The sequence below is a fragment of the Dipodomys merriami genome, unplaced genomic scaffold (assembly GCF_024711535.1).
Source record: "Dipodomys merriami isolate MVZ:Mamm:240054 unplaced genomic scaffold, mDipMer1.0.p SCAF_2, whole genome shotgun sequence".
NCBI classification, from domain to species: Eukaryota; Metazoa; Chordata; class Mammalia; order Rodentia; family Heteromyidae; genus Dipodomys; species Dipodomys merriami.
The window spans coordinates 69987058-70011835 of record NW_027203381.1 but is presented as its reverse complement, the minus strand read 5'-3'; the positions used below and the strand labels follow the sequence as shown (position 1 = coordinate 70011835).

Genomic DNA, 24778 nt, shown 5'->3' with positions numbered 1-24778 from the left:
ACAGATGACTGAAAAGTAAAGAATAGTACTACTGTTCCTACAGCAAATGTTCTTGTGTACAGAGAGGTTAAAAAAGAAGAGTAAGAACTGGCCTTACCAATGAACACAGTGGTTAATGTGTAAATTTTGTAAGAAGGATACACTACATGTAGCCAGGTGAGGTTAAAACTCACATGTCTTAAAATTCTCATAATGTGTTCTTACATAAACAACTTTTTTTTGTTTGCTTTTTGCCAGTCCTGGGGCTTGAACTCAAGGCCTGGGCACTGTCCCTGGGCTTCTTTTGCTCAAGGCTATCACTCTACCACTTGAGCCATGAGCCACAGCCACTTCTGGCCTTTTCTGTTTATGTGGTACTGAGGAATTGAACCCAGGGTTTTACACATGCTAAGCAAGCACTCTACCACTAAGCCATATTCCCAGCCCTATTTTTATTTTTATTTGCTGGTCCTAGAGCTTGAACTCTGGGTTTGGGTGCTATACCTGAGCATTTGTGCTCAAGGATAAAGCTTTACCACTTGAGCTATAGTTCCACTTCTGGCTTTTTCTGCGATTAACTGGCTATAAGTGTCTCATAGACTTTCATGCCCAGGCTGGCTTCAAACCACAATCCTCAGATCTAAGCATCCTGAGTAGTTAGGATTACAGGTGTGAGCCACAGGTGCCCCAGCCTTTCGTGGAGCTTTAATTCTGGGCCTGGGTGCTATCTCTCAGCTCTTCAGCTCAAGGCTAGCGCTCTACCACTTTACCTACAGCACCATTTCCGGTTTTCTGGTGGTTTATTGGAGATAAGAGTCTCATGGACTTTCCTGCACAAGTTGGCTTTGAACCACGATCTTCAGATCTCAGCCTCCTGAGTAGATAGCATTACAGGTGTGAGCCACTGACACCTGGTTTTCCTTTTTTTTTTTTTTTTTTTGGGGGGGGGTGGTCCGGTCATGGAGCCTGAACTCTGGGCCTGGGCGCTATCCCTCAGCTCTTCAGCTCAAGGCTAGCGCTCTACCACTTGAGCCACAGTGCCACTTCCAGCTTTTTTCTTTTTGCTTATGTGGTGCTGGGGAATCGAACCCAGGGCCTCGAGCATGCAAGGCAAGTACTCTACCACTGAGCCACCTTCCCAGCCCCTCCATTTTATTTTTTATTAAGAACATGATATATCATTTAACACTTTCAGTACTTAGCAGCATGGTCCATTAGGATAGCCATTATACTTTATGTGCATTTATTAATATGCAATTTATCTCAACAAAAGTTATACATTAATCACTGAAAACTATAGAGTGCATACAAAAGAAATCAAATCATTTGCATGTCAGATACAGGAAATATTAAAGAACTCCATATTTTAGGGCTAAGCACAAGCACACATCAAAATAATAGCCTCTGCAAATCATTCCATCTCCAAAATAACAGCAAAAAATACCCCTAACACTCTTTTTTTTTGGGGGGGGGGGTTGGCTGTGGACCAGAGTGCTGTCCCACAGCTCAAGGCAAACACACTCTATCACTTGAGCCACAGTGCCACTTCCGGTTTTCTGGTGTAATTGGAGATAAGAGTTTAATAGACTTTCCTGCCTGGGCTGGCTTTGAACAATGATCCTCAGATCTCAGCCTCCTGAGTAGCCAGGATTATACGCTTGAGCCACCGGTGTCCAGCAAAAGTCCACCCTTAAACTAACTTGTTCCTCTGTCCTATGCCAAAAACAGCTATTTATTAAAATAGACTCCATAAATTCTCAGAGCAGTTTTGAGATTTAGAATGTTATGTCTACACAGGGATAGCAGTTTCTTTCCCCAAAACCCAAATAAAGCAGGTCCAAGTACAGCAACTTCTCAAGGGATGAAGAAAACCATAGTATCGATTTACATTTCCCTGTCATACCTCTGAGTTTATACTGCTCCCCACTTGCAGCATTCACAGTGAAGGTGTGTGAGTCTTCATCACTGGGTGATATCACAGCACCCGCAAGCTGCAAGGTGCCTCTGGGTTTCTGATTTCTAGACTGTTCATTCACAAAGTACTCCAACAGCCCAGCCTCATTATTCAAAACAAAAAACCTGTAATGAAAAGAAAGTTGTAATTTTTAAACATTTTCCCCAGCCAAACTAAAGCAAAGCAAATATCATTTAGAAGTTAGGAACACTTATTAAAAGTAAAATTTAAAAATGTAGTATTTGAAAAACTACCCAAAATATCTTAGCAGTAAAAATTACTGAAGTAGAATGGGCTTCATCAAGAACACAAGTGGGCTGGGAAGGTGGCTCAGTGGTAGAGCACTTGCCTTGCATGCCTGGGTCTTTGGGTTCGATTCCTCAGCACCACATAAACAAAAAGAAAAAAGCCAGAAGTGGCACTGTGGCTCAAGTGGTAGAGTGCTAGCCTTGAGCTGAAGAGCTGAGGGACAGCGCCAAGGCCCAGAGTTCAGGCCCCACGACCAGACCCAAAAAACAAAAAAACATCAAGAACACAAGTAATGCTGGTGAGGATATGAGGAAAAAGGAATCTTCATACAATGCTATTGAGAATGTTAACATTCTCACTATGGAAATGTTAACATTCCACTATGGAAATCAATATGGAGGCTCCTCATAAAACTAAACATAGACCTACCTGATAACTTCACCATGTCACTATTTCGTATGTATCCAAGGGAGTGAACTTCAGTGGACAACTCGTAATAAACACTTGTGTTTATTACAGTGCTGTTCACAACAGCCAAATGGTAAAAAATCAAAGTGCCCAACAACAGATGAAAGGATAGAGATGTGATATATAGATACACACAAATACATACATGATGGAATATTACACAGCCATAAAGAAAATTGAAATGTTATTTGTAGGAAAATAGAAGGAATTGGAAGCTAGACCTAAAAGATATACATATTCATGAGTATCTGTATATGTATTCCTATATACATAAATTTATATGCACAGAATATGATTCTAATTATGGAACTATGGAGGAGGATGAGGGGAGGAGAGAAGGAAAAAGAAAGATGGAGAGCAAATAATTTTGAGATACAACTGTATATTAAATGGCATGTATATGAAATGAAAGTTGCTTATCAATGCAGGATTGGGGGCAGGAAAAGAGAAAGCAGTAAAGAGTGTTATTCTGAACAACATATAATGTGTATAAATTTGGAATACCATGCTGAAAATCCTTTGTGCAATTAATATACAATAAAAAAGATGAATGACAGTAAAGTAAAACAGGCTCTGATGGAGGAGTTGGCACCACTGGATTGGGGGACGGGCAAACAATGGAGGTACATGAGTATGGGTATGGTCAACTTAGTTTACTCACATGTATGACATTAGAACAGTGCAATCTGTTTTAATTGTTTTACCAAGGGGGAGTGGGATAAAAGGAGAGTGATAGAGGGAACAAGGTTGTTGTGGATACATTATATCCATATGTGGAACTGTCACAATGAACACCATTATACAACTAATGTATGCTTAATTTACTTAAAAACTTGAGAGGGTGTGTGTGTGCCTGTGTGTGTATGTGTGCAAGCCACGCACACATGCACTTACACGTGCACATACATGCGCTTATGCCAGTCCTGGGGCTTGAACTCAGGGTCTCAGTGCTGTCCCTAAGCTTTGCTGCTCAAGGCTAGTGCTCTTCTTGAGCCACAGCTCTACTTCAGCTTTTTGATAGGTAATCTGAGATAAGAAATGTCACATACTTTCTTGCCCAAGCTGGCTTCAAACCACAATTCTCAGACTTCAGATTCCTGAGTAGATAGGATTATAGGTGTGAGGCACTGGCACCTGGTTTGAATGAGTTTTTTAAGAGACATAAAATTTGTAACTGGGAAAAGGCATTCCTTTAAATTAATTTTTGTGGTGTTGGAAATCAAATCTAGAACTTTGTTATTGTAGATGTCTTCTACCAGAGCTACATGCCCAGCCTAGAGAAAGGCACTTAACAAGGAAGAGGAATGCCAGCTAACCCACAAAAGCAAACAAATACAAGGAGGAGGGGGATCTTGGAGATTTCTCAAACTCATTAACAGGGAACTTAAACTGCATAAAGACAAATGGTAATGAGAATTTTTATTTAAAAATTCACTGAAGGAAGTGGTGCTGTGGTTCAAAGTGGTAGAGTGCTAGCCTTGAGCAAAAGAGCTCAGGGACAGTACCTAGGCCCTTAGTTCAAGCTCCATGACCAACAAAAAAAATAAAATAAAATTCACTGAAAATAAATGAAAATATGAGCTCAGAGGTTAGCTACAGTTGGGTAAGAAACAAATATAGTCTAACATTCAGTGCCATACACAATGAGAATAATGTCAAGGGAAAGATTTTGTGAACATATCATTAAATAGGTCACAACTGAAGATTACTTATCCTGTTTAAAAATGAAAAGGCTGCAACTGGAGATGCAGAAACATAAGGAACTTGAAACTGAATGATGAAATACTGATACACTCAGGAAAAGAATTTGATGAAATACTGATAGACTTTGGAAAAGAATTTGATGTTCTGATTTGGTTCTAGATCAACTATTTTAGGAAACAAAATCCCAATTTAAGTTGTGTAATTTTCTTTTCACCTTCAGGTAATAAGAGTTTCGAATGAAAGGAAGGTAGACTCAGGAGAGTTTTGCTGTTTTGTATTCTTGGGCACTACATTGTGGCGCAAGCAATTCTTTGTTTTTGTTGGTCCTGGCATCTAAACTGTGGGCCTGGGCACTGTCCCTGAGCTCTACAGCTCAAGGCTAACGTTCTACCTTGAGTCACATCGCCACTTCTGGCTTTTTCTGCTTATGTGGTGCTGAGGAATCGAACCCAGGGCCTCATGCATGCCAGGCAAGCACTCTACCACTGAGCCATCGTCCCAGCCCCAGCAATTCTTTATTATACAGTATGCCCATTCTGGATTTATCCAAGCTGCTCTAAATTGCCTTTAGTCAAAATAGAAATGGGTTACAGGGAAACTGCCTTACTTATTCACACAGGTACAGCACTTTGGTTAGTTAAGCTTCCTCTGATCTACTTAGAGACTAAACTACTAAGCCCAGGACTTTTCTCACCATTCAGTCTAGATGTTCCATGCTGAGGACTCTGTACCTTTGCTGGCCTTAGTACCTCCATCCAGAAAACAAATCATGCACTTTTACTTATGCCACCATGCTCTGAGGCTGCGACCTGAAGAATCAGGGTTTGAAGACAACTGGACAAAAGAGTCTTCCAATTAAGTAGCAAAATGCCAGGCTGGAAAGGTGGGTCAAGTGGTATTGTTAGCCATGAGCAGAAAAGTCAAATGAGAACATGAGAGCCTGAGTTCAAATCCTGGTACCAGTGTGTGAGTATGTGCACACGTGCACGCATACACACACACACACACACACACACACACACACACACACACACACACACACACACACACACACACACACACACACACACACACACACACACACACACACACACACACACAGGATTTTTATTTGTTTGAGGTAGGCTGACAGTAGTGACACTGACAAACTGAAGCTTCTCACGGCAAATTGGTAAAGGGCATTGTGTTCTCAGTTACAAACACGGATGTTGCCTTTCACCCCACACTTTCTGAAATCACTAAAACTGGTTTCTTACACAGCTAGCTCAGCAGAGACCTTCTCTCCATCTTAAGTGTTGGCGTGGGTCTGCTAGCTAGCTCCCCAAGCATAAAGTAGCTTAATGGCTCTTTTGGTAACCCCCTTTGTGCAATGACATAAACACCTGCCTCTCCTTCCCAGGCACTCTCAGGCTGTCAATGACCTGAAATATCTGGAACATATACTAAGCTCTATATGCTTGCATCTTTTTGGGATTTTCCCACTCTGTCCCATTTGTCAGCTTTTCTAAATAACATTCAATAAAAGATATAAATGGAAATTTAAAAAGAAAGAGAGGACACAGTACTAAAATATAACATAAGGGCTGGAAAGGTGGCTCAGTGGTAGAGCGCTTGCCTTGCATGCATGAGGCCCTGGGTTCGATTCCTCAGCACCACATAAGAAAAAAGAAAAAAGCCTGAAGTGTCACTGTGGCTTAAATGGTAGAGCGCTAGCCTTGAGCTGAAGAGCTGAGGGACAGTGCCCAGAGTTCAGGCCCCATGACCGGACCCAAAAAAAATAAAAAAATTAAAAAAAATAAAAGACTCTTACAATGTCTTTCTTTTCTTTTCTTTTTTTTTGGGGGGGGGTATGGTCGTGGGGCCTGAACTCTGGGCCTAGGTGCTGTCCCTCAGCTCTTCAGCTCAAGGCTAGCACTCTATCACTTGAGCCACAGCGCCACTTCCGGCTTTTTTCTTTTTGCTTATGTGGTGCTGAGGAATCGAACCCAGGGCCTCAGGCATGCAAGGCAAGCGCTCTACCACTGAGCCACCTTCCCAGCCCATCTTTTAAAACAATTTTTAAAAATAAAAAGGAAAAGAGGGCCAGACACCAGCTATTCAGGAGGCAGAGAGAGAAAGATAATGGTTCAAGATTGGCCTGGGCAAGAACAAGAGATCCTATCTAAAAAATAATGAATGTAAAAAGGACTGAGAGATCATGTGCCCTTCAAGCACAATACTGAGTCAGACTCTAGTACTGCTGAAACAAAGGAACCCAGGAGAACTGCCCACTTCAATAGAAATTTTCCCCTTATAAGCATCATTTCTTCAGCTTCAATCTCTCTCATATGATCTCTCATTTCCTATTCAAATTCTTTAATGTTATATTAAACTAAACATGGCAGGAACTGGCCTCCTGTTTTAAAAATGTCATTTTTTTCGTCAGTGCTTCTACTATTCTACGATTCTTTCATGTATTAGTCTGGATGTCTAGTTATTTAAAGTAGGAAGGAAAATCCATTTCCCATTATTCTAACATGGCAAAAGAAATCTCCAAATGACATGTGAATCAAAAACAGAATGAGATCACAGAGACAAAATAATTTGTCTATAAAAACAGACTTTGGAGCTAGGCGCCAGTGGCTCATGACTATAATTTTAGCTACTCAGGAGGCTGAGCTCTGAAGATGATAGTTCAACGCCAGCCCAGGTAGGAAAGTCAGTGAGACTTTTCTCTCCAATCAAGCACCAAAAAGATGGAAGCAGACCTGTGGCTCAAGTGGTAGAACACTAGCCTTGAGCAAGAAATCTCAGGAACAGTACCCAGGGCCCAGAGTTCAAGCCCCATGACTGACAAAAAACAAAAAAAAACAAAAAACCACAAAAATAAACACCAAATAGAATTACTATATCATCTAGCAGTTCTACTTCTGGGCAGACACAAAAGAAAGACTCAAACAGACTTAATATACCAATATATTCATAGTAACATTACTCACAATAGTCAAAAGAGAAAAACCCTAATGTACATCAAAGATGAATACATAAAAAATATGTTACTGACATACGATGGGATATTATTTGCCTTAAAAAGTAAGCTGTGACTATGTCTATAATATGGATAAATTTTGAAGGTAGTACGCTAAGTGAAATAAACAAGTCACAAAAGAACAAATACTGTGTGCTCCACTAGTATGATATTCCAGAAGTAGTCAAAGTCAGTTGCCAGGAGCTGGGGGAGAGGACTTCACATTTGGCCCCACAGTTACCAAGTCTATACAAGGCTGGCTTCCCTACTTAGGCTACCTTGGGCTGGCTATTTAACCTCTCGAAGGCCTTAGGGAAGTTTAAGAATTCCAAGAAAAATCTCTTGTTCAATCTCTGAAACTATAAAAACACAAGAACATGGGATTCTAATCTTTTTTTTTTTTTTTGGTCGGTTGTGGGGCTTGAACTCTGAGCCAGGGCACTGTCCCTCAGCTCTTCAGCTCAAAGTCAGTGTTCTACCACTAGAGCCATAGCGCCACTTCTAATTTTCTGAGTGGTTTATTAAAGATAAGAGTCTCATAGACTTTCCTGCTGGGGCTGGCTTTGAACCCTGATCCTCAGATCTCAGCCTCCTGAGTAGATAGGATTACAGGCTTGAGCCACCAGTGCCCTGCTGAGATTTAATCCCAATAATACTTATGAGGCATTTAGAGGCTGCCATGTGAACATAAAATCATCTCCTCTACCCTTTAGAAAGAAAGTCAGTCACCATACTTTTGGACAATGTGGTAAATCCTCCTCTAAAAAGTTCCTAGATATGTCTGTAATTTAAGGAAGTATCAGGATATAAATTTATCAGTTACAAGATCTCTTGGGAGAGACTGATGGAACATTAATAATCACACTTACCTGTACTGCCACCCTGTGACAAGGTTGGTATACTTCATTAAGTAGCCATAGACATTTTCCATGTGATCACTGTTTCAAAAAGAACAGAAAGAGAGTCAGTGAAAATTAGGGGGGAAAATCCCCAGGAAGCTTATTGCCTAGTTCTGAAAATGTTGCAGACCTAATTTTATATTAATACTTTCAACTTTTATTTTTTTCTTGGAAACACTGGGGACTGAACTCAGGTCCTCATACTTGCTACGGTAGCACTCTACAAGGCTGAGACAGGAGAATCAAGGTTCAAGGACAGTTAGGGCAGAAGTTTGGGACCTTCTCAATTCATGGCTGGATGCAGTAGCATGTTATCTGTCATATCAAGCTATATGAGAAGCTGAGATTGGGAGATCATAGTGCCACAGCAACTCAGGCAGAAAACACAGTGAGATTCCATCTCTATAGAAGGAAAATTAGATGCAGTGCTGTATGTTTTTCACCGAAGTCTAAAAGCAGTGTTTCATGCCTGTAATCCTATACACTCAGGAAGATGAGATCTGATGGTTCAAAGCTAGCCTGGGCAGGAAAGGCTGTGAGAATCTTATCTCCAATTAAGCACCAAAAAAGGCAGGAAGTGGAGGTGTGGCTCAAGTGGTAAGAGTGCCAGCCTTGAGCAAAAAGCTCAGAGATGGTGCCCAGGCCCTGAGTTCAGGCCCCAAGACTGGCACAAAAAAGAAAATAGTAAAAGCAGTAAGAGAAATAAAACCCTATCCTAAAAATAACCAGAGAAAAAGCAGCTAGAAGTGTGGCTCAGTGGTATTGCACCAGTCTAGCAAGCGCAAGGCCAAGTTCAAATCTCCAGTATTGCTAAAAAATAAGAATAAAAGAACATCCTATTCTTTGGAAGGTGTCCCTCCTTTATCCTTTCACATATTTCAAGAATTATCCACCATTCTGCGAAACCAATGGTGTGGAATGCTGGTGCCATCTGGTGGCCAGCACAAAGAGCCACAACAGAACTTCTGTCTTATGCATCTTGAAAGCTATTTGGATTTTCAAAATAAGGAATGCTCAATCAATGAAATTTACATCAATACTCTAAAACCTGAAACACTTCTGACCCAAATATCCCAGATAAGACTCAACCTGTGATATTTTCCATGTTACTATCTCCAAACCCTCATGCTTTATTCTCATTTAGAATGTAACAATTTTTATAGATTTTTAACATACTTGCTAATTTTTTAAAAACCCGCTTGTTAAAACAAGAAACACCACATATCTGAGTATAAATTGCACATGACAGTATATTGTGGCTCAGTGGTAGAGTACTTGCCTGGTATGTGTAATCTATACCCCAAGAAGACAAGAACAAAACAAACAAAACCCTACTTCTTCTCTAACTGCATCATACTATTTTGCGTTCTAAGAAGTAGAAGTGACAATTCAAAAAAAAAAAAACTAAGACATTCAAAATAATAACTATGAAAAAGTTAATTTCTTCCATAACTCCACTGCCCATGGAGTTTTTTATTGGTACCAGGACTTGAACTGAAGAGCCTGGTACTTGCTGGGAAAGGAGAGTAGTTGGATGTGGGGGAAAATATTCCTCCAATCCGTGGGTTTATTTCTGATCTTTAAAACTTGTTAATATTACTACTGACTTGGGATTTGTCCTGGAAGCTGATAGTGTATATAATAGCTGACTAACTGAACTAAGCCAAGTTTAGTTTGACACTCATTTCCTCCCAACCTTTTAATAATGACTGTTTCAACTCCACAATCTCCAAATGACATTAATTTCTCTTTGTTTTGAAACATTGACTCTCTCTACGAAGGCCAGGCTGGCCTCAAACTAGTGATCCTCCTACTTTAGCCTCCTGAGTACTGTGATCACTGCCTCAATTGGCAAACATATTTCTTTTTTTCTTAATTTTTTTTTATTGTGAAAATACTGAACAGAGGGGTTACAATTACATGGGCAAGATAATAAGTACATTTCTTTTTTTTTTTTGGGTCCGGTCGTGGGGCCTGAACTCTGGGCCTGGGCGCTGTCCCTCAGCTCTTCAGCTCAAGGCTAGCGCTCTACCACTTGAGCCACAGCGCGACTTCCAGCTTTTTTCCTTTTTGCTTTTGTGGTGTTGAGGAATTGAACCCAGGGCTTCATGCATGCAAGGCAAGCGCTCTACAACTGAGCCACCTTCCCAGCCTCAAATGAGTACATTTCTTACCAAGCATTGTAGCCTCCTTTGTTTCCCCTTCCCATCTTCCATCTCCCATCCTTCCCCCCCACCCCCCACGCGGCACACCAAAGTTATAAAGTTCGTTTTCAACATAATGACTTGTACATCTCATTGGGCAAACAGATTTCTTAACCTTTATAAGACCAGTTTTTAAATTTAAGCTCCTTTTTAGTCAGCTTCAAATTTTTTCATCTAAACCTAATTATACCTCCTAAATACAAAGCACTCTAAAAATCCACTAAAAAGTATGGGGGGGGGGAGGCATATCTTTCCATCTGAAATCTACAATCATATTAAGAAATGCATCTCCCTAAAGTAAAACAACTAACCAGGATCCTTGCTCTTTTCCATAAAAGAGGCACAAGAGAATTGTATTTTAGCTGCCACACAAATGGGGCACAGGTGACCAGACTTGGTGCCTGAGAAACTGAATGAAGAATGGAAGAAGGTAAGAGAGAGGGGACATGGGCAACACCTCAATTCCAGCTGCAACAGCTGGGCAGAAACAGGCCTTTGCTAAAATACAATCAGAAAGGAAGCTTTGCATTTGTTTTAGCATGAATTCTAGTGACTTGCAGGATATATGCAGAGAGAGATGCTGTAAAGCAGCATGATCTGGGGTGGAGATCCGGGTTTGAGTTATCAATACAGATTCAGACAACATACATTCTTACTAGCACACATGGTAGCAAATAATATGGACTAAGAAGGACATGAATACAGAGCTTGAACATGGTCTAAGAGAGACACACCAAGGAAAAGTTTTAAGGGCAAAAAGAAAGAAGGTCAGGAGGAGGGAAATAAAAGGAAGAAAATAAGGATGATATAGGAAGACAGAAACCAGAGAGAATGTTTCAGTTGGTGGCCAGAAATGTTCAGTGTACTTAGGTAAGTAAGTTCAACGTTGAACTATTAGATTTCATAACCAGGAGGTAACAATGAATGAGAAGAGGAGAATGAGAGTCAGGCAGCAGTCACTGAAGAAAGGCTGGGAGGAACAGGGATAGCTAAAGATATGTGGGAATAGGCATGGTAGGTCCAAATGCCCAATGGGAAGGAAAGGAGAGAGAGAAAGGCAGACAGATAGAAACAAAGAAAAGGGGAAGAGAAGGAGGCTTAAGACAGGTGGACTCCAGAGCCTAGGTAAAATTAGATACTAGGATGGTTGATTTTATGTGTCAATCTGATTTGGCCCTGGGTTCCCAAATTAAAAACTATTTCTGTGAATGTATTGTTCAGAATAGGAATAGCATTTGAACCAGTACTGCCTGCTTCTGACACTGGAATACGTGACTTCTGGCCCACAACTGGAATTTAAACCGGAGTCTCCCTTGGGTTTAGGTCTTCAAATTGACAGAAAAGATATCACCAAGCTTTGCTCAGTTTCCATCTTACAGATAATAGAGCTGTGAGATTTCTCAACCTGCAAAATTGTATGACCCAACTCTTCACCTCAATTTAGATAAATAGACAGATCCATGGGCTCTAGTCCTCTAAAGATCCCTGACTCATAGTGGTATTTAACTACAAGCTGAGAGGCCAAAACAAAACAACCCTAAGATATTTGACAAATATGAACTTGCTAGAATAATTTTCCACTGATGTCTGAAAATGTTCCCAAGACCAACCCAAATTGTGAATGACAAAAATACTTAGTATAGCCATGGTTACATCTTGGGAAAAAAGTTTATAGTCTCCATGTTTCCAATGCATCCATTGCAGGACAATAGTCATGACTGGCAATATGTCAAGAACATCAAGCTGTCTTTTCTTGCCATTAGAAACACATGGGGGCTGGGAAGGTGGCTCAGTGGTAGAGCACTTGCCTTGCATGCCTGAGGCCCTGGGTTCGATTCCTCAGCACCACATTAAGAAAAAAGCCGGAAGTGGCGCTGTGGTTCAGCCTTGAGCTGAAGAGCTGAGGGACAGTGCCCAGGCCCAGAGTTCACTCCCCATGACCGGACCAAAAAAAAAAAAAAAAAGAAAGAAAGAAAAAAAGAAACACATGGATGCAAGCCTGCAAAAAGCTAGCATCATTAACAATTTTAAAGAGGGTGCCAGTGGTTCATGCCTGTAATCCTAACTACTCAGGAGGCTGAGATCTGAGGATCATGGTTCAAAGCCAGCCCGAGCAGCAAAGTCTGTGAGACTCTAATCTCCAATGAACTACTGAAAACCAGAAGTGGCACTGTTGCTCAAGTGGTAGAATGTTTGACTTGAGCTGAAGAGTGCAGGGACAGCGCTCAGGCCCAGAGTTCAAACCCCACAAACAAACAAACAAACAAAAAATGTAAGTTTGTGCAAGCTGTAGCCACTAAAAACGAGATACTAGCAAAGCCACATATCAAAGTGTGCCCTTTAAAAAGGCTTAGCATTTATTCACTTTCTGGATTATAAATAGCATGACAAACAGAGGGAGAATTTGCTTATCTGAGTAAAAACCAACTGACATCAAGAATGGCCTAGCCTGTGGCTCATGCCTATAATCTGAGATACCAAGGAAGCTAAGGTCCAAAGGATCAAGGTTTAAAGCCAGCCCTAGCAGAAAAGTCCATCTCCACAAATAATCTGTAAAAAGCCAGAGTGAAGGAACAGCTCAAGTGGCAGAGTACCAATCATGAGCAAGCAAGCCAAGCAAGTGTGAGATCCTCAGTTCAAAAAAGAGAGAGGAAGAAAGAGATCGAGGCAAATTATTATACAACACAGACATCCTCATTTCACTGTAAATATGTATGTATATATTTTTTCTAGCTGAAAGTGTGGTTCAAATGGTAAAGCTCCTGCTGAGCAAACATAGGCCAAGGTCAAATACCATAAAACACAAAAATAGCCAGGCATCGGTAGCTCACGCCTGTAATCCTAGCTACTCAGGAGGCTGACTGCAGTTCAAAGTCAGCTGGGGCAGGAAAGTCTGTGACTCTTATCTCCAATAAACCACCAGAAAACCAAAAGTAGCACAGTGGCTCAAGTGATAAGAGTGCTAGCCTTGAGCTAAAGAACTGAGGAACAGCACCCAGGCCCAGAGTTCAAACCACATGACTGACAAAAATTAATTAATTTAATTAAACAACATTTACTAATTAAAATGTTTATGAGTTTTTAACAACATGGGAAAGTACTTATGATCATTAAAACTGCCTAGTGCAAAATTTTATATAGTATATAAAAGGATGAAAGTACTTAATAGTAATCATGGTTATCACTAGATGGAAGAATTATTAGTGGTTTTATCTTGTTCCCTTTACTATTTCACAATTTCCATTTTAAATGCTCTATGGTTTTTACAACCAAACTGAAGCATTAAAAAAAAAACTATCCAATTAAACTGAATAGGTGGCTGGTCTGGGAATGTGGCTTAGCAATGGAGTGCTTGCTTAGCATGAATGAAGCCCTGGGTTTGATTCCTCAGTACCATATAAACAGAAAAGGCCAGAAGTGACACTGTGGCTCAGGTAGTAGAGTGCTAGCCTAAAACAAAAGAAGCTCAGGGACAGTGCCTGGGCCTTTAGTTCAAGCCCCAAGACTGGCAAAAATAAAAAATAAAAAATAAATCGGTGGAACAGTCCAGTTACAGAAATATTTATACTTGGGGGCTGGGAAGGTGGCTCAGTGGTAGAGCGCTTGCCTTGCATGCTCGAGGCCCTGGGTTCGATTCCTCAGCACCACATAAGCAAAAAGAAAAAAAAGCCGGAAGTGGCGCTGTGGCTCAAGTGGTAGAGCGCTAGCCTTGAGCTGAAGAGCTGAGGGACAGCGCCCAGGCCCAGAGTTCAGGCCCCACGACCGGACCCAAAAAAAAAAAAAAAAAAAAAAAGAAATATTTATACTTGGGCTGGGAAGGTGGCTCAGTGGTAGAGTGCTTGCATGCATGAGGCCCTGGGTTCGATTCCTCAGCACCACATAAGCAGAAAAGGCTGGAAGTGGTGCTGTGGCTCAAGTGGTAGAGCACTAGCCTGAACTGAAGAGCTGAGGGACAGAGTTCAAGCCCCACAACCTACCAAAACAAAAACAAACAAAAAGAATAGTACTTGCATAAAACAAAAAGTTTTTAAAAAAAGAAATAGTTATACTGAGTAACAGAATTGCCAGGTATGGTGGTACATGCTTATAGTTTCAAATACTCAGAAGGGGGGGTTGGAAGGTGGCTCAGTGGTAGAGCGTTTGCCTTGCATACCTGAGGCCCTGGGTTCAATTCCTCAGCACCACATAAGCAAAAAGAAAAAAGCCGGAAGTGGTGCTGTGGCTCAAGTGGTAGAGTGCTAGCCTTGAGCTGAAGAGCTGAGGGACAATGCCCAGGCCCAGAGTTCAAGCCCCATGACCGGACCAAAAAAAAAAAAAAAATACTCAGAAGGCTGTGAGAGGAAGACCAGTTGAAACCACAAGCTCAAGGCCATCGTGGGCAACATAAAGAGAACTTGACAAAAACAAAAACCTGAGGAAGTCAGGCACAAATGGCTTAAGCCTGTAATCCTAACTACTCAGGAGGCTGAGATCTAAGGACTGGAGTTCAAATCTAGCCTGGGAAAAGAAAGTCTTGAGATTCTTCCAATTGACACTGCCCACCCACCCTGCAAAAAAAAAAAAAAAAAAATGGTGGAAGTGGACTTGTAGCTCAAGTAGAACACCAAACGAGTTAAAAAGCTAAGGAACAGCACCGAAGTCCTGAAGTCAAGCCCCTGGACCACCATAAAACAAAAAACCAAAACAACAATAACTAACAGGTATCTGAACATCAATTTTGTGGCGCATAGTCTAGTGAATTCTGCATCCTTCTGAAAGGCAGGTGTTCTCTATGTACATGCTAACTGGTAATTCTACAACATGGTTCTAATATGGATGCTGACTGTTCCTCAAAGGTGCACCCGCACCTTGGGCTTGATCCCCAGGGTGGTGCTACTAGCAAGTGTGTGGACCTTAGGTTGAGGAGCATTATAGAAGGTCTTAGGTCACTGGGAGTATGCCCTTGAAGGGAATTGCAGAACTCTAGTCTCTTCCTCTTTTGATTTTCTGCTTCCTAGTATACTATACTTTTTGCTCTGTCGCCCACTCTTACCAAAATAATAACCTCGAGACCCATGACTACCCATCTTCATCTTGGAATGGAATTCTAAAACTGCACCAAAACAACCTTTTTCTCTTTAAAAAAATTCTTTTATTGTTATTACAAAGGTAATGTTATATAAGTTATATATAAGTTATACAGTTATATAAGTCAGGTAAAGAGTACATTTCTTTTTGGACAATGTCATTCCTTCCTTCTCTCTGTCAAAACTTTTTCTTTTTTTTTTTTGGGGGGGGGGTCCAGTCGTAGGGCCTGAACACTGTCCCTCAGCTCTTCAACTCAAGGCTAGCGCTCTACCACTTGAGCCACAGCACCACTTCCGGCTTTTTTTTTCGTTTTTGCTTATGTGGTGCTGAGGAATTGAACCCAGGGCCTCAGGCATGCAAGGCAAGTGCTCTACCACTGAGCCAACTTCCCAGCCCCTCTGTCAAACCTTTTGTCTTAAGTATTTTACTAGAAAACTGATGAATACAACGGCAGCCTTGAAAACACTGATATAAGTAAAATAAGCCAGGCACAAAATGATTCCATGTCTATGAGGTACTTAGGACAGTCTAATTCATAGAGATAGAAGACAGAATACTAGCTGTCAGGAGACAGGCAGAGGGGTAATAAGGAAAGATATTGTTTAATGGATAGAAAGTTTGACTTGGGATGAAAAGTACTGAGATAAACAGTGGTGACAAGTGTACAATACCATTAATATGCTTAAGGCCATTAGACTGTATATTTACATATGGATAAAATGAAGCAAGGTGCCAAAACTTTATGTCAGTAATCCTAGCTAGTCAAGAGACTGAGACCAGGAGGATCATGGTTTGAAGCCAGTTCAGGCAGAAATCTGCAAGATTAAATCTCCAATGAATAAGCAAATGCCAGACTAGAGGTGTAGATAAAGTGTAGAGCACCGGGGCTGGGAAGGTGGCTCAGAGGTAGAGCGCTTGCCTTGCATGCCTGAGGCCCTGGGTTCAATTCCTCAGCACCACATAAGCAAAAAGAAAAAAGCCGGAAGTGGCACTGTGGCTCAAGTGGTAGCGCGCTAGCCTTGAGCTGAAGAGCTGAGGGACAGCGCCCAGGCCCAGCGTTCAGGCCCCATGACCGGACCAAAACAAAACAAAACAAAACAAAAAAAAGTGTAGAGCACCAGCCAAGCAAGCAAGCTAAGCAAAAGTACAAAGCCCTGAGTTTAAGTCATAGTACTGGCACAAAAAATAGACCAGATAGTGTGTGTGTGTGTGTGTGTGTGTGTACATATATATATATATATGTACACACACACAGAGATATTATCACACTAAGAATAACAGTAATAGCTAGGCGCCAGTACTCATACCTGTAATCGTAGCTTCTCAGAAGGCTGAGATTGAGGATCATGGTTCAAAGCCAGCACAGGCAAGAAAGTCTATGAGACTCTTATTTCCAATATACTACTCAAAAAAGCTAGAAGTGGTACTGTGGCTCAAGTAGTAGAGTGCTAACCTTGAGCAAAAGCAGCTCAGGGACAGTGCCCACCCAGGCCCAGAGTTCAAGCCCCAGGACTGGCAAAAATAAGATAAAGAAAAAAAAAAAAGAAAAACTAACAATTTTTAACCTGTATGATACTTTGTTTCCCATCTCAACAGGTGTTGACGTCTCAAAATCCAGATATATTACAGAATAAGCTATAAAATCCTTTGATTTTGAAGATAATACAAAAACTCCCCCAAAAAGGTTTATCAGGGACTACTTTAAACCCCAAGGTACAACCCCAAGGGTATAACATTATTAGATACTTCACCAAGTTTGAGAAGCAGAGCTGTCAAATGATGGCCTACACAAACCAAAAAGGAAAAAAAGGCAAGAAAGAGTATGTATCATCCAATTCTCACAGATAACTAACTAGTTACCTGACCACAGAGCCTGAATGAGGGTGACACAGAAGACACCTTTACATGGCAAGACAGGAAGCTATTTATGGTGAGGGAAAGAGCTAAGACTTACCACACACAGGTAAGATGTGAATTCCTGGTCATTGCAGGTAAACGATAGTCTAACCCTAAGTTCCTCAACTGCAGATAGATATCAAAATATCTATTTTGCAGATATGTAATAAGGAAATAATCTGAGAGAATCAACCTCTAGATGTTGTAGTAGTAAGATTTTTTTAATTTTTTTTTTTTTTTGGTCCATCATGGGGCTTGAACTTTGGGCCTGGGCGCTGTCCCTCAGCTCTTTAGCTCAAGGCAAGCACTTTACCACTTGAGTCACAGCACTACTTCCCAACCTCTAGATGTTGGAGAATATGGTAAGTGCTTTACAAATACTGGTTCTTTCCCACTCCTGAAAATCAACTCATCTATAGCCAAAGGGCTCATTTTCTAGATCAGTTTTCTTCTTTTCTTTTTTTGTGTTGGTCGAGGGACTTGAACTCTGGGCCTGGGCACTGTCCCTGACTCTTCAGCTCGAGTTGAGCACTCTACCACTTGAGCCCGCACCACTTCTGGTTTTCTGGTGGTTAATCAGATATAAGAGTCTCACAGGGACTTTCACGCCCCAGCTGGCTTTGAATCATGAGCCTCAGGTCTCAGCCTCTGGGAGTAGCTAGGATTATAGGTGTGAGCCACCAGTGCCTGGCATAGATCAGTTTTGTAAGTTTCTTAACTTGCAAGCCTGACACTTTTTAATTAGAATAATGGGACTTAATAGGCTCAGAGATTCTACTTTTTCTATTTTAAAAATCAGTTACTGGATGGGGTGGGGTATAGCTCAGTGGTACAGTGCTTGCCTAGCATTCATGAGGTTCTAGCTGCGATCTCCAGCACCACAGAACAAAAAGTATACAGAAAAGTAGTTATTATTTAGGGAATAGCTCAGCGATACAATGCATGCTTAGCAAGGTCAAAGCCCTGGGTTCAATAACCTATAATAATTATTTTAGGTTATTTTTGTCAGGAACTATAAATGATCTGAGATTTACCTTGTTTTCAAGTTACCAAATAAGCCTGCCTTAACTTCATAGATAGTAGCAGAACATATGAGACTCCTGAATCAGAAATGAGAATCCTCAAAAAATAAAATAAAGAAATGAGAATCCTCAGTACTCAGAACTTAGCATAGTAACAATGTAGATTTTCAGTCCCCTGCACAGGGCACACAGGGGAGCAGGTGATACCTGTGCATGTGGTGGACTCTGTTACAGAAGAGACACCTCAAGCTCAGCAGAAGAACCCAAATCTTTTAATAAGCAGTAAGCCTAAGACAAAGAAAATTATCTTTACACCTGATCTATGTTCAGAAGGGAGTCACTATATCTTTTGAAGCTGTCTGCTACATAAACATTCTTGAAAAATAGTTTGGAACAAAGGGCAGCCATTACCTCTGCTCAGAAGTCATTCCAACGCATCTCCTGAAAGCTAGAAGCCTCTTACTCCCTAACAACCAAATCAAATCAAATGTGTTTGATCAACCCAAACGAAGTCTCAATCTCTGTTTTAGAAATTTCTCCAGGGGGCTGGGAAGGTGGCTCAGTGGTAGAGTGCTTGCCTTGCATGCATGAGGCCCTGGGTTCCATTCCTCAGAACCACATAAGCAGCAAAAGCCGGAAGTGGCGCTGTGGCTCAAGTGGTAGAGGGGTAGCCTTGATCTGAAGAGCTGAGGGACAGCGCCCAGGCCCAGAGTCAGGCCCCACGACTGACCAAAAAAAAAAAAAAAAAAAAGAAAGAAAGAAAGAAAGAAAGAAATTTCTCAGTAGATGACTATTTATGCGACATTACCTTTCCAACAAGTCTATCAGACATGTTCTGGTATGATACCCAGTAATTCCTACCTGCTGGTAGTCACACCACAGCTAAGACTGAATTCCAACAGTCAGTCACTTCCATGTTTAGGTTAAGACTGTGCTTCAGTCAGGCACAGATGACTCACACCTGTAATCCTACTCAGAAGGCTGATATCTATAGGATGGCATTTCAAAGCTAGCTCAGGCAGGAAAGTGCAGGAGACTCTTATCTCCAATAAGCCATCAGAAAACTAGAAGTGGCGCTGTGGCTCGAGTGGTATAGAGCTAGCTAGCCTTGAGCTGAAGAGTTGAGGGACAGAGCCCAGGCCCAGAGTTCAAGCCCCACAACCGACCAAAAAAAAAAAGACAAGACTGTGCTTCACTTCCTTCCAGTGCTCATTCGCACTCTCATTCTCTCTCTCTCTCTTCCTCCCTCTGTCTCTGTCTCTGTCTCCTGTCTCCCTGTCTCTCTTTCTCTTTCCTTCCTTCTCTCTGCTCCTGCTCTCATACTGGGGGTTTGAACAAAGGGCCTTGCTCTTGCCTGGCAGATGTTCCACTACTAGAGCCATTCCCCCCCCTCCCGCCCCCAACCCTCTTTGCTTTTGTACTTATTTGGTAGATAAGGTCTCAAGTTTTAGCCCTGCCTTTGCCTGGACCACCATCTTATTATTTATGCTTTCCATGTAGGTGGGATGATAGACACACACCACCATACCCACCCAGCTAGTAGTTGAGATGATGGTGGGTCCTTAATAAGGTTTTCTGGCTGGTGCTGGTGGCTCACACCTGTAATCCTAGCTACTCAGAAGTCTGAGGTCCGAGGATTGCCATTTGAAGCTAGCAGGCAGGAACTCTTATCTCCATAACTCTTATCTCCAACAGACTATTCAGAAAAAACTGGAAGTGAAGCTGTGGCTCCAGTGGTAAAACATTAGCTTTGAGCAAAAGAAACTCAAGGACAGTACCTAGGCCCTGAGTTCAAGCACCAAGACCAGCACACAAACAAAGGGTTTTCTGAGTTAGTCTTTATTTTCTTTGTCTACCATGGACTTGAACTCAAGGCCTGGGCACTGTCCCTGAGCTTTTTCTCTCAAAGCTAGCATTCTACCACTTTGAGCCACAGTGCCACTTAGCTTGGTTTGTGTGTGTGTGTGTATGTGTGTTTTCTGGCGGTTAATTGGAGATAATAGTGTCACAGACTTTCCTGCCCAGGCTGGCTTTGAACCGTGATCCTCAGATCTCAGCCTCCTGAGTAGCTAGGATTACAGGTGTGACTAACTGGCACCTAGCCTGAGTTAGTCTTGAATCACAAGCCTCCCCATCTTCACCACCCCAGTGGCTGGGATTATAGGCACAAACCATTGCACCCTGCTTAGAGCTCTCTCATTTTCTGCCTTTGATGAAATAAGCTGCCATGTTATAAGAGGCTGTGTGGCCATAAAGCTGTAAGGCCTCTAGCAATTAGTCATGAGAACGGAGCTCTTTGTCCAATAGACCCAAAGGAACTGAATTATGTCAAAAGTCCTGTGTTACGAAGTTGATCCTTCCCAGGCAAGCCTTGAGATAATCACCATCTGAAAGACTCAGAAGCAGAGAACACAGCTAACCCACATCAACATTTCAAACCCACAGACATTGTGAAATAGCAAATGTTTTTATTTTAGCTAAGTACAGTGGTACCCAGTAATTCTAGCTATGGGAGAAATCAAGCAGGAAGGACTTGGAATTTGAAGGCAGCCTGGGACACACAGAAAATCCCATCTCAAAAAAAAAAATTTTTAAAGATACTGTTTTATTATGTTGAATTTGGGGGTAATTCTAAGTTCTATATGAGGTATTTGTCTCAACTATATTTCAAAATAAACCTCAGGTTGATTAAAAGTTAAATATAAGTCAGGTATATTGGCTCATACTTTTAATCATAGGTCCTCAGGAGACATAGATCAGAAAGATAAAAGTTTCAAGACCAGCAAGGTAAAGTTAGGAAGACTCCCATCTCAACCACCAAGTTGGATGTGGTAGTTCATAACCATATTACCAGCTATAAAAGAAACAAACATAGGAGACCAGTCCCAGAGAAAAATGCAAGACCCTATCTGGAAAATAACTAAGGCAAAAAGAGCTAGAAATATGGCTCAAGTATAGAGCATGTACTTAGCTAGTGCAAGGCCCTGAGTTAAAAAACCATACTAATGACAGTCACAGAAAGACACACAGACAGACAGATACACACACACACACACACACACACACACACACACACACACACACACACACACACACACACACACACACACACACACACACACACACACACACACACACACACACACACACACACACACACACACACACACACACACACACACACCCGAATCAAGTCATTTTTAAATTCCATGAAAAGTACTGAGGACACAGCTCAAATGATAAATTAAATTCCCAGTGCTACAAAGAGCGAAAGAAAGAAAGAAGGAAGGAAGGAAAGAAGGAAGGAAGGAAGGAAAGAAAGAAAGGAAGAAAGAAAGAAAGAAAGAAGGAAAGACTTTAAAGCCAGGCATCAGTAGTTTATGCCTAGTTACTCAGGAGCATGTGATTTGAGAATCACAGTACAAAACCAGCCCAGGCAGGAAAAAGACCCTGTGAGACTCTTATCTCCAAGTAGTGCCCTGGTTCAATTTGGTAGAACTCTAGCCTTGAGCAAAAAAGAGCTGAGGGATAATGCCAAAGCACAGAGTTCAAGCCATGACCACCATGACCACCATGACCACCACCACCACCAAAACTAACTTTATAGGCCAGGCACTGGTGGCTCACACCTATAATCCTAGCTATTCAGGAGGCTAAGATCCAAGGATGGCAGTTCAAAGCCAGCCTGGGTAGGAAAGTCTCTGAGACTCTAATCTCCAATTAGCCACTAAAAAAGCCCAAAGTGGAGCTATAATTCAAGTGATAAAGCACTAGCCTTAAGCTGAAAAAACGTTCAGGGACAGGGCCTAGGCCCAGATCCAGAATTCAAACCCAGAACCAGAAAAAATTAAATCAATTAAAATAACTTTTCATAATTTAGAAGTGAAAGTAAAAATATGAGTTCTGGTTTTGAAGTTCTGTCTGTGTTAAATAAACAAAGATGAGCCAGGTGTGGTAACACAGAACTGCTCTTGGCAGCAAGTGGGAGGCTGAGGTAGGAGGGTTTCAAGTTAGAGGCCAGCCTCGGCTATATAGTGAGATCTGGTCTCAAAAAGAAAAGTATACATAAACTTATCTTATGAGACAAGAATAGGCTGGCCTATTCATACTGGCCTCAAGAGGAAAAGCAGTCAGGGAAACTGAGAAAGGAACAGAGAAGGGGAGATCAAGAGAAAATACTGTCAAAACAGTTTTTAAAATGACTATTATGTATATAGTATTTGCTATCATTTGTGAGGTCTCGGTTCCATGTACAGCACTACAAGCAAGCAAGCAACGTCAAGAAAAGAATTCTAACAGGATATACTTACAGGGAGTGTGCTGGAAGAAAACCAAAGAGCACACACTGTCCTTGGTGAACACAGAGCAAACTGCCACAGATTGCACGTGAGAGGCAGTTAAGTGTGACTGCTTTCAAGAGGAAAGGATTTTGTGGGTATGTTATTGTTTGTTGTTGTTCTTGTTTTCCTTTTTTTTTTTAAACAGGGTCAAGGCTAAGCTGAGGTAGGGGCCAATTCAGAACAATGAGGAAAAGGCAAAGGGATAAAATTAGTTTCAGAGCAAGGTTAAAAAAAAAAAAAAAAGCATTAGTCCTGGCAAGCCATATTAAAATCAAAATGCACATCAGGAAGTAAATGCAGTATACCATACTCATGTCATCAGTGGGAGGGAGTTCTTCAAAACTGAATTTTCCAGATACATGGTTTTTTGTTTTTTGTTTTAAATTTTAGCGGCTATCTCTGAGATTGTTCACCCCTGTATCTACCTTCCTTAACTCTGGGTGTTCCTGGAGATATAAAGTCATGGGACTCTGATTTCTGTACAAGGAAGTAATGTAGCTGACTCTGACTATTCATTTTTTCCAGATCTTTCAATGCCTTACATTGACAGTTGCCATTTCCTGTTATACTTCCCCTGACAACTTTTGCATTTTGTGATTCGACAATCCTGGTTTGAAAATTACAAAAGACTAATTCCTTATCATAACATTAAATTAGAAAAGTAAAGCACATAGGCTTTATGACAACTATGCTCAATGCTAAGAAATCTGTTCCATTTTGTACTTTAATTCAGCCCGGGTTTTATAATTTAGAATATCAGAAGATTGGGCTGGGAAGGTGGCTCAGTGGTAGAGTGCTTGCCTTGCATGCATGAGGTCCTGGGTTTGATTCCTCAGCACCACATAAGAAAAGCCAGAAGCAGCACTATGACTCAAGTGGTAGAGCACTAGCCTTGAGCTGAAGAGCTGAGGGACAGTGCCCAGGCCCAGAGTTCAGGCCCTACATCCAACAAAACAAACTAACAACAAAAAAAAAAACCATACTACTAATATGGTGAGAGATGATTATTCTGTATTGTCATACACTTTTTTGGTGGTGGTTCAAGTGGTAGAAGGCTAGCCTTGAGCTGAAGAGCTGAGGGACAGCGCCCAAGCCCAGAGTTCAAGCCCCAAGACCAAAAAAAAAAAGAATATCAGAAGATGGATGGACACCAGTGGTTCATTCTTTGTAATCCTAGCTACTCAGGAGGCTGAGACCTGAGACTCCTATTTGAAGCCAGCTGGGACAGGAAAGTCTGTGAGACTTTTTTCTCCAATTAACCAGCAAAAAGCCAGAAGTGGAGCCCTTGAGCGAAAAGTTCAAACCCTTCCTCCCCCCAAGTACTGTCACATACATAAAGGGAAAAAAGTCAGAAGACTGATTTTTTTTTTTTTTTGTCAGTCGTGAAGCTTGAACTCTGGGCCTGGGCACTGTCCCTCAGCTCTTCAGCTCAAGGCTAGCACTCTACCACTTGAGCCATAGTACCACTTCCGGTTTTTCTGGTGGTTTATTGGCAATAAGAGTCTCCAGGACTTTCCTGCCTGGGCTGGCTTTGAAGCGCAATCCTCAGATCTCAGCTTCCTGAGTTGCTAGGATTATAGGTGTGAGCCACCGGCACCCAGCAGACTGAACTTTTACTACCTGAATTGTATCGTCATGTCAAAATATCCCTACAAAATGAACTGATTTTATGATGAGTCTTATGCAAAGAGGGAGAAGAGGAAGAGGAGCCAGTTGACTTTCTGGGGCTACAACTCTGTGACAGATCACTTGCCTAGTACATGTGAAGTATGGGTTCAATACCCAGCACCACTAACTGCAAAACCATGTCTCCATAGCTCACAGTAGCTAAATGTATCTCTGGCCTACAATCTCTTACCAATTAGTTATCTTCTCTATTTTGTTTCATCCTGTGAATAGTCATGTATATTTCACATGTATTCATGTTATCTATAATTAATACATATTGTTCACCAAATCTTGGCTTTAACCTCTTCCAAACACAATTCA

General features: G+C 41.5%; 1 protein-coding gene across 1 annotated transcript in view; it reads right to left on the bottom strand.

Annotated features, from left to right (window-relative positions):
- Positions 1-24778, bottom strand: part of Osbpl11 (oxysterol binding protein like 11) — a 74416-nt gene that overhangs the window by 47495 nt on the left and 2143 nt on the right. The window contains exons 2-3 of the mRNA XM_070030002.1: positions 8231-8299; positions 1883-2058 (exon numbers count right to left, since the gene is read on the bottom strand). Coding sequence (XP_069886103.1) covers positions 1883-2058; positions 8231-8299 — 245 coding nt within the window. The remainder of the gene's footprint in view (positions 1-1882; positions 2059-8230; positions 8300-24778) is intronic.